The sequence below is a fragment of the Lathyrus oleraceus genome, chromosome 3 (genome assembly GCF_024323335.1).
Source record: "Lathyrus oleraceus cultivar Zhongwan6 chromosome 3, CAAS_Psat_ZW6_1.0, whole genome shotgun sequence".
In the NCBI taxonomy this organism is placed as follows: Eukaryota; Viridiplantae; Streptophyta; class Magnoliopsida; order Fabales; family Fabaceae; genus Lathyrus; species Lathyrus oleraceus.
The window spans coordinates 26,857,831-26,867,235 of record NC_066581.1 but is presented as its reverse complement, the minus strand read 5'-3'; the positions used below and the strand labels follow the sequence as shown (position 1 = coordinate 26,867,235).

Here is a 9,405-nt window from a genome sequence, read left to right as displayed (position 1 = left end):
TTAGTTCCTCCTCCTGATATCACCAGTGTGGTAGGGAAGTTTTTCCCAGGGGCTGAGTGCAGTGATCTTGCCCTCGGGCAATGGTTCGGGGAGGAAGAAATCTTCCGGTCGTGACACGCAGAGGGCCACTTGATAGGGAGAGTTGTCAGGGGGTGTGTCTTCCCGGGGTCTCTTCTTCTCTGGCTCGTCGTGTCTGGGAGCTTCGTTCTTCCTCGTATACTGCTTCAGGTGCCCCTCTTGGATTAAAATTTCTATCGCATCCTTCAGGTGGACGCAGTCTTCGGTCACGTGCCCGTGACTTCTGTGGAACCGGCAGTACTTTGATTTGTCGGTGTGGGGCTTTGGTGCAGACGGTTTTGGGAACCTGACCCTGCCCTGCTTAAATTCAGAGTTGATACATTCTGCGAGGATACGCTCTCGAGGAGCTGTCAGTAAGGTGTACTCGCTATATCTGCCCGCGGGGCCTCTTCCTTCCCGGAGCTCGCGAGGTCCTTCTTCCCTTCGTTTGTCTCCGTTGCGACGGGAAATGCTCGTGTCCTCGCGTTTTGAGTGCTCGGTCTCCCCAGCGTTACGTCCGCTGCGGGCATTGTGTGCCACCTGCTTTTCCTCGTATCTGATGTATGCCTGGGCTTTATGCAGGAGCTCGTTTAAGGTGCGGGGAGGCTCGATGCCTACGGCTCTGCTAAGTTCACTGCCGGGCAAGAGACCTCTCTCGAGGAGATACTTCTTCATGTGCTCGGTGGTATCTACCTCGACAGCTTCCTGGTTGAATCGCTCGATGTATGAGCGCAGTGTTTCATTCTTCTTCTGCACTATGGCTTCAAGGGTCGCCTCAGTCTTGGGGTGACGACGGGAAGCTGTAAAGTGCCTGGTGAACATGGACCTCATGACTCTCCATGACGTAATGGACTCAGGGGCCAAGCTTTTGTACCAAGTCATGGCCCCTTTCCTGAGGGTTGTCGAGAACAGTCGGCATTTGAGGTGCCCGGTTATATCATTGCGGTAGTCGAGCATCGCGTTGACGTTGTCGACGTGATCGTCGGGATCTGTAGTCCCGTCGTACACAGCTAGATTTGGTGGTTTTCTCCATGCCTTTGGGGAGCGGGGCTTCCATTATTGCCCGAGATAGGGGGCAATGCAAATCTTCCTCGTCGCTCCTTAAGGGAGACAGTTCGTTGTTGTCGGGGCTGTGTCCGCGCCTTGGTGATGTTCCCGCTCGACCACCGTCACGACGGGCGCGTGCCCTGCTGACGTGGGGTTCTGGAGAGCGACGTCCTCGCTTCTTCTTCGTTGGCTCCGAACGTTGTTGTATCCTACTCACCGGCTGGGGTCGGGCCTCTTGTCGTTCGGCTTCGAGGGCCATGATTCGTTCGTGCTGCTGGTGGAGCATAGAACCGGCCTGATTGAGGGCATTCACCATGGCAATCATTACGGCGTCTCCTTCAACGGGAACGGGAATGGGATGAAATGTCTCTGCCCCTAAATTGTGGGCGTGAGAGGCATCCCCGTTGTTTTGGGGCTCTGGAGACGGGGTGGATGGATGACCGTCCCGAGCGTCCGTTTCATGGGATGGCGGGCCGTCGTCCATATTGTAGTTGACGAGGGGACGGCTGTGATCGCTATGTTGTTCTCCGGCCATGTTGGAAGGACAGAAATAAATGAGCTTTTGATCCTCGTTTGATGAAGATGGGGATAGCTGGTTCCCACAGACGGCGCCACTGATCTTACCTGATCAGGAGGGCCTTCCAAGGTCTTGGTGAATGGGCCAGAGAATGAAATGAGAGGGGGGTGTACCTGCAAGGTGCTCCAATGCTTAAGTCAGAAAAGGTACAGAATGAGGTTATCAGAGTGTGAGTTAGAATACCTGCCCCTTTGCCATGAAAGGGTATTTATACTGAGCCCCCAGCGCTGGGCCAAGGCTCCTAATGGGCTGGATTAGCTAGGCCCAAGGAGGAGCTGCCAGGGGACGCGTCAGAAGCGTTAAGACCTAGACCAAGGTCTGCCCCCTGGTCCAACTGCCCCTATCCCTAAGGAGACAATATAGGGGAGTTGGGTGACGTGGTAAGTGAGATGCCGTTATGGCTCTGCCCGACACAACTTAGGTGTCCGCAACGTGGGTTGACGATAAGTGGATGGAGATCATATGAGGAGGGCCCGGTCGTTGCCCGACACGTATTTAAGGGGCCGGGGAGACGTTCTTCGGGCGGACGGTCGTTCACCTGACGTGTCCTCGTGGTCGTTTGGACATGGACTTGGCGAGCATTGGGCCGTGCCGTGCCTAGTGTCATGGCCCAGTCCAGAACAGTTACCATAGAAAAGATTTCTCCAACTCACTTTAGGCTTGACTCCTCTAAACAGTTGGTACATTTTTTTTGGTCTTATATCTACTAGAAGCCTGAAATGTAACCCAAACCGCATAATTCATAATGGCATCTCGATGCTTGAACATAGCTTTAATGATCCAAGAACATTGCACATTAAGAATATACGTTGCAACCTCCTCTTTTTTTAAATAATACATGTGTATCCAATTAGTCCACAACTTGTCCTTCTTAGCAAAAACATTCCAAAGAAGCTTCTCAATGGTTGCCTTGTTCCACTCTCTAAGATAGATCAGGTTCAGCCCACCTGTAGAAATTAGATCACTTGTGTGGTCCCATGACACGAGAGCTTTACGAATCAGACAGTCCTTACCATACCACAAGAAATTACTTCACATATTATCAATGTGGGAGATGATCATTTTAGGCAAAGGAAATATTTGCATCCAGTAATTAGCGATCGAAAAAATGACATTTTTCACAAGTTGTAATCTACCAGCATATGATAGAAGTCTGGTACTCCAATGTTTAAGTCGCACCAACATTCTCTCTATAAATGGTTGACAGTCAGTGATAGTCAGTTTTTTGCTAGCCAAAGGAACTCCAAAATACTTAACAGGTAAGGGCCCTATAGCAAAACCAGTTGTTTGTTGAATAAGCTCCTTAGAATCCTCATCAACCCCTCAAAAAAAGGTCTTACTCTTGGGTATGCTAATGATCATACCAGTGGCTACAGAGAACTATCTCAATTTATCCATGATCAGTTTCATAGACTCAAGGCCCCCTCTCACAAATATCAGAATATCATCAGTAAAACATAAATTAATAATCTTCAATTGATCACACTTAGGATGGAAGTTGAAATTTGGATTCTTGATTAAACCTTGCAACATTCTATGGAGGTATTCCATAATAATAACAAATAGAACGGGGAGATGGGATCCCCTTGTCTCAATCCCTTTTTAGCTTTGAGGATTCTAGAAGTTGCACCATTAGTAGAGAACTTATAAGAGATAGTTGTCACACAAGCCAAAATCCAACTGATAAATCTTTGAGAGAAACCAAATTCCACCATAATATGATTGAGGGACTTCTACTCAACTGTATTATACGCCTTTTGTATGTCCATTTGTACCATACATCTTAGGGAAACATTCTTTCTATTATAGCCTTTGACCAATTCTTGAGCCATTATAATATTGTCATGAATAACTCTTCCAGGAACAAACACGGATTGGTTATCATCTATGACATAACTAATAACCCCTCATAATCTGGTTGTGAGAATTTTAGATATCATCTTGTAAATAATACTCCAGCATGAGATAGGTCTCAAGTCCTTAATGGTGGTAGCATCATGAGACTTAGGAATCGAAGTAACCAATGACCAATTAAAGGCATTGAACATATTACAAGTATTAAAGAATTATAGGACTGCATCAATGACATCCTTCTTGATAATTGACCAGGTTGATTTTAAGAAGAAAGAGTTAAAACCATTCATCCCCGGTGCCTTACAATTCTCTATAGTAGACAAAGCCACCCAAATTTCCTTTTCCTCAACATGCCTAATAAGTTTATGAGTTAGGTCAATAGATAATATTTTACCACTTCTTATAGCTGTGACATCAATACCTTTCAATTCAACATTAGTTCCCACCAGACTAGTGTAAAATTCAAGGATTTCTTCTTCAATGGCTTCTTGATTACTGAGCAACTCTCACTTTAAAGATGTCATAATGTAGATTCCCTGTTGTTTAGTTTTTTCTTTCACAGAAGCATGGAAATAGGAGTTGTTTCCATCACCTAATTTAAGCCAAGTGATTTTAGATTTTTGCATCAATATATTTTCTTAAAGCCGATTCAAATGAATTACTTGATCAGTACATTGTTTGACCTGCTCTAATGCATGTGTGTCAAATAAGTGTAATATTAATTTAACTAAGAAAGTAGTAGTATTTTGTCGGAATGTAAAGAGAAAATATGTTAATTGAATTAAATATCACCTTAAAACAATATATATACCCAAAGAGTAATATGGTATATGGATATATAATAAATATATAATATAAGTGAGTAACTTTATTTGATTTGAGAATAACTACTATATTATTTTGCTCAAATCCGGTTGATTGTCATCCCTACCCCTCTCTTATTATGAAGATTCGTAATTTTTTTCACATATTTTAAATAAAAAAATTAATAAATTTAATAGTTTTATTTTTAAAAATATAATTTATATATTAATATGTGTAATTTTTAATTTGCATATTCCTAATATCAAATTAAAATATAACCTGAAATGTTATGCGGTCTCGGCCCATCGAACATGTTTGTTTTGCTTGCATATTTCGTTGGACGGTCCTATGTTTGATGGTCAAAAAATTTAATAGAATTGTTGGTACGAGGAATCCATCAACAAGTGGAACTCATGATAAATGTGATTGAAAATAGTAGGATAGAAATATTAGTTAGCTACTTTGGGCATAAAAAACTACAATCACAGGGGATATTTGGAATGAAGTCCGACGTACATTAAAGTTAAATGTGACGCTTAACACTTTGTCCATTTGCTTTGTTGCACATGGTTATAATGATGTAGAAATACATCATAAGATCACATTCTGATCTCATCTGACTCGACATATCACATTATATACACACATTAGATAAATCATATTAATGAATCATTGCCCAACATATTTTTCATTATTGATTTTACTTGCTCAAACCAAAACTAATTCTACCATTCTTTTACTTGAAAACTAAATTTGTGGCAACCATCCGTTATTGTTATTTTTATTCATGTTTATTCACAAAAAAATAGTTCTACAAATCAATTTTAGTTATTACACTCTTTCTGAGAAGGATATTCTTGCTTTTTATCATTTATATTATTTTAATCCACTCCAGTGGATCACACCAAAACCGAATCCATGATCTTTAATATAAATAAAGACATTCAACAACTTCACAATTAATACCAAAAACTTCTAAAATTTTCATTCCCACTCTTTTCTCATAGTATTATTGAGTTATAATAGTCCCATCCTCTTTTTTCTTTTTTTTTAGTATTTCTTGAATTCTCTTTACAGGTTATTTGATTTTCTCTTCCTTAAAGAAATTAATTCAGGTAGCAAATTCTCTATACAGGTTATTTGATTTTCTCTTCCTTAAAGAAATTAATTCAAGTAGCAAATTGACCATTAATCAAGGGTGTATTTTAGAATGAAAGCTACGTTGCAGTAGAATACTTTATTGTTTGACTAAGTTGTTTTATCATATTGACTGTGTACACAATTTCGGACAGTACTGCAGTACCAGAAAACGACTAAAAAAGAAGTGGTTTAATATTTTAGTCAACTTGTAATTTATTATGTGGCATGAATATTATTCTTGAAGCAACACATAATAAAAACAGAGGGATAATGTTTTATATGTGTTTTGTAAATTATCGAATAATTTCTTGGGAACAATTAAATGCACAATAATGAAAAAGATAAGTCATTGAATGATATTTTATACATATAAATTGAATGCTTATTTTAATCACATATGATAATAAATATATTTTTGACAATATTAAAAATAAAAAACAAAAAAGATAAAATTATAAAAACTCATAAAGAATAATGTATTTTCAATATTTTAATCACATATTAAAATAAATATATTTTTCTAATATACTTTAAATATTTATTATTATTTCTTCTCTTAATTCTTTTAATTTATAATTTATAATTTATCTTTTCGTATCATTAATAATGGCAGCTTTATAAAATTTATTATAATTTTTTCTTTACAACAATATTTATATTTTTAATACATATACAAACATTAAATCGACTTATAATATCAAAACAAATTACTTTTTTTCCATACAATAATCATATATAAACATCAAATTGACTTACAATATTAAAATAAATTACTTTTTTGGTACAACAATAAGTATATTTTTCATACATATACAAACTTATAATATCAAAACAAATTAGTTTTTTTTCTTACAACAATAAATATATTTTTCATACATAAATCGACTTATAATATCAAAACAATTTTTTTCCTTACAACAATAATTATATTTTTTAATATATGTATAATAACATGAAATCCACTTATAACATCAAACCGACAATATTTTAAGCACAAGTAATGTAATTAATTTATTCAACAAAGTATAATAGTTGGTTGAAGCATCAACATCTCTTGATCCTTGCATAGTTTATCAACTTGTTCTTCCTTCAACATTACTATCACATTTCTTGCAAACCCTCCTTCTGAAGAAGGCATCACCATTATCAAACCTTCACCACCAACATTCCCAACACGACACGAAACATGAGCTGGTTTTTCATTATCACCAAACATTGATTCATACAACAACGACTCTGTCTCTTCCATGTACATGCATGTTAACTCAGAAGAACCATACACACATTTCGGTGTCGATTCCTTTTGCGACTCAAACGATTCTATAGAAGACATGATTTCTTCCTCAGTAACTTCTGTCATGTGCATGTGTATTAAACTTGCTATGTCTTCTAATTTTTTTCCATTCTTCATTTCTTCTGAATTTAGTGAAAATTTAGAAAAATGTAAAGCGTTTCCAAAATAACCAACCGGGAGATTCGTTTTGATAAGCTTTCTGAAGTCTCTGCAGATTGATAAAGAGTGATTTTGTTTATGCAAATTGGAACCCTTCAAAAGAGTAACACGAGTCCAAAACAAAGCTGCGAGGACATCAAAAGCAGTTGCACCGGCACATTTCGAGGTCAATTGTTTTATGATTGAATTTGAGAATTTGAAAGTGGCCGAGGTTATGTTTGTTTGTGGTTTTGGTTCAGAATTTGGACTCATATCTTCATTGTTGTTTGGTGAAGAAGTGATTGAAATTGGAGTTAAGAAAGGAGGGTGAGAAATGGGAGTCACATGACGGTAAATTTGTGACCATGATTTGAAGAAAGATGATAAGAAAGTTAGATCAGCTATCATGTGAGTGCAGCTAACTCCAATTGCAATTCCACCTTCTTTGAAGCTATTTATCTGCAATATAACATACAACTTTATCACCACTAACTCACACTGATTGTTACCATCAGAATATACAACTATCAACTGAGATGACTTAACGGTAACTAACAGAAATGAGATGACTTGACTGTAACTAACAGATAGATAGTACCTGAATTTGGAAAGGAGACCATGTACTCGTATCAAGAGGCATATCATCCCAAGCAATAAGCTGGGCCTCATCCGGGCCACCTGCAGAAGATGATAGCCATTTTTCGATAGTACTATCGACATTAGCCTTTATGACCCGAACACCGGTATCATTACACCTAATCTCCCAATCACCACCATCTTCCTCCACTCGGGCCAACCGACCCGTTACTGTCGGGTACATCGACAAAACCTTCGACAAAGATTCCCTCAAGGGATCCAATTCAAATGACTCAAACCAGTTATCTTCATTCTTGTAGTAAAATATCAAATGCAAAGTATGATAACCCATACCATGGTCCACACCCGATAACTTATGGATCATACCCCGTTTTACAGGCCTGCTTGATACAACGGTTAGTTTTGAATCAAGTGTTACCTTAGAATCTGACATGATTAGTTCAAATACAAGAATATGATTATAATGTTGGGAGAGAAAAAAAGGAAGAATCTCTAAATAAGTTTTGTGTTTCTTAAATGAACAAATACATATAGATTCATTAATATTGTTACCTATTTATAACAAACGTCAAGTGATGTTTATACAATAGAAACAGATGGCACAAAAATGGAGGGTAGTTAGGGAGGTGTAGGAATTAAAGATGAGAAGGTGAAGGTTGGTTGTTTTATTTAATTCTCTGGGCCTATACCTTACTAGTTTCAAGTTTCAACAAGTTATCAATATGTTAAGTTTCAACTTTTAGCTAATTGTTACATGCATGATTCTTGTGATGGTGATTACACGTTTCCATAGGCTATTTTATTTGATCCTCTCCAGTTTCTTTTGTCATGCTGTCCATTTTATTTTGATCTAATGGTTGAGAAAAAAAGGAGAAACAAAATCTACATTAAAAAATAGACAACATCAAGATGATTAGATTAAGGATCCAACTACATGCAATGCATGGCTTTTAAGATTAGTGGAATAATTAATGTATGTTGTTAAGATGTCTATATTATGCATTTATTTGTGAACATCAGTGCGGTTACCGATATGCACTAATGCTTAAATATTTTTGCACTAAAAAAACAAAAACAAAAATAAAGTACTCCTTTCTTTTTTTAAATGTTATTTTTTTGATATTTTATAGATATTAGAAAAGCTAATTATTATTATTTATTTTCATATAATAATTATTTATTATATATTTTTTTCTTTTTCTTCTTTTTATAATAATTATTTAGGATAATTTTGACAAAAATAATTAATATTTTCTTAAATTTTATAAGTAACAATTAAAAATGAATAATTTTTTTAAAAAATAACACTTAAAAAAGAACGGAATTAGTATAACACTTAAAAAATAACACTTATAAGTAACAATATTAAGAAATATAGTCAAAATTTACTCAGATTTTTATTATAAAAAAACTATTTTTTAGATTTATTAAATGTGTAATGTATCTGATTGATGTATTGTTGGAACTTAATTTATATGTATTTGAAAAGTAAATGTATAAGTTAGTCGATCACAAATACTTATTTTAGAGGTGCTGATTATACAATATGGCATGGGATAAAAATGGAGTGGTGGTTAGAAATATTGGGAGGCTTATATTACAATTCAAGATTGGATTCGATAGCCAATTGATTAAACTTAAAGTTGATTATACAATATATATGGGACAAAATGGAGTGGTGGTTAGCAATATTGGTAGGCTTATACTACTATTCATGATTGGATTCGATAGCTAATTGATTGAACATAACTTATAATTATTGAATTATATTTGAGTTTAAAATTAATATATATATATATATATATATATATATATTATATATATATATATATATATATATATATATATATAATATATATATATATATTATATTATATATATATCGAGATATAGAGAG

At 36.1% G+C, this 9,405-nt stretch overlaps 2 protein-coding genes across 2 annotated transcripts; both read right to left on the bottom strand.

Annotated features, from left to right (window-relative positions):
* Positions 1 to 939, bottom strand: LOC127129467 (uncharacterized). The gene has a single exon (XM_051058648.1). It carries the CDS (start codon positions 937 to 939, stop codon positions 1 to 3), a length of 939 nt encoding a protein of 312 aa, XP_050914605.1.
* A 5,274-nt stretch (positions 940 to 6,213) lies between these two features.
* Positions 6,214 to 8,057, bottom strand: LOC127132246 (protein ECERIFERUM 2). Its single transcript, XM_051061165.1, has 2 exons — positions 7,510 to 8,057; positions 6,214 to 7,370 (listed from the first exon to the last, which is right to left on the bottom strand). The coding sequence occupies exons 1-2, from the start codon at positions 7,939 to 7,941 to the stop codon at positions 6,495 to 6,497; spliced, it is 1,308 nt and encodes a 435-aa protein (XP_050917122.1). The 5' UTR covers positions 7,942 to 8,057; the 3' UTR covers positions 6,214 to 6,494.
* Between the last annotated feature and the right edge of the window lie 1,348 nt (positions 8,058 to 9,405).

Excerpts from the sequence above, each read along its gene's own strand:
- LOC127129467 (XM_051058648.1), bottom strand. The coding sequence starts at position 939 with ATGACTTGGTACAAAAGCTTGGCCCCTGAGTCCATTACGTCATGGAGA.
- LOC127132246 (XM_051061165.1), bottom strand. The coding sequence starts at position 7,941 with ATGTCAGATTCTAAGGTAACACTTGATTCAAAACTAACCGTTGTATCA. Across the intron at positions 7,371-7,509 it reads GGTCTCCTTTCCAAATTCAG|ATAAATAGCTTCAAAGAAGG; the intron begins GTACTATCTATC and ends GTTATATTGCAG.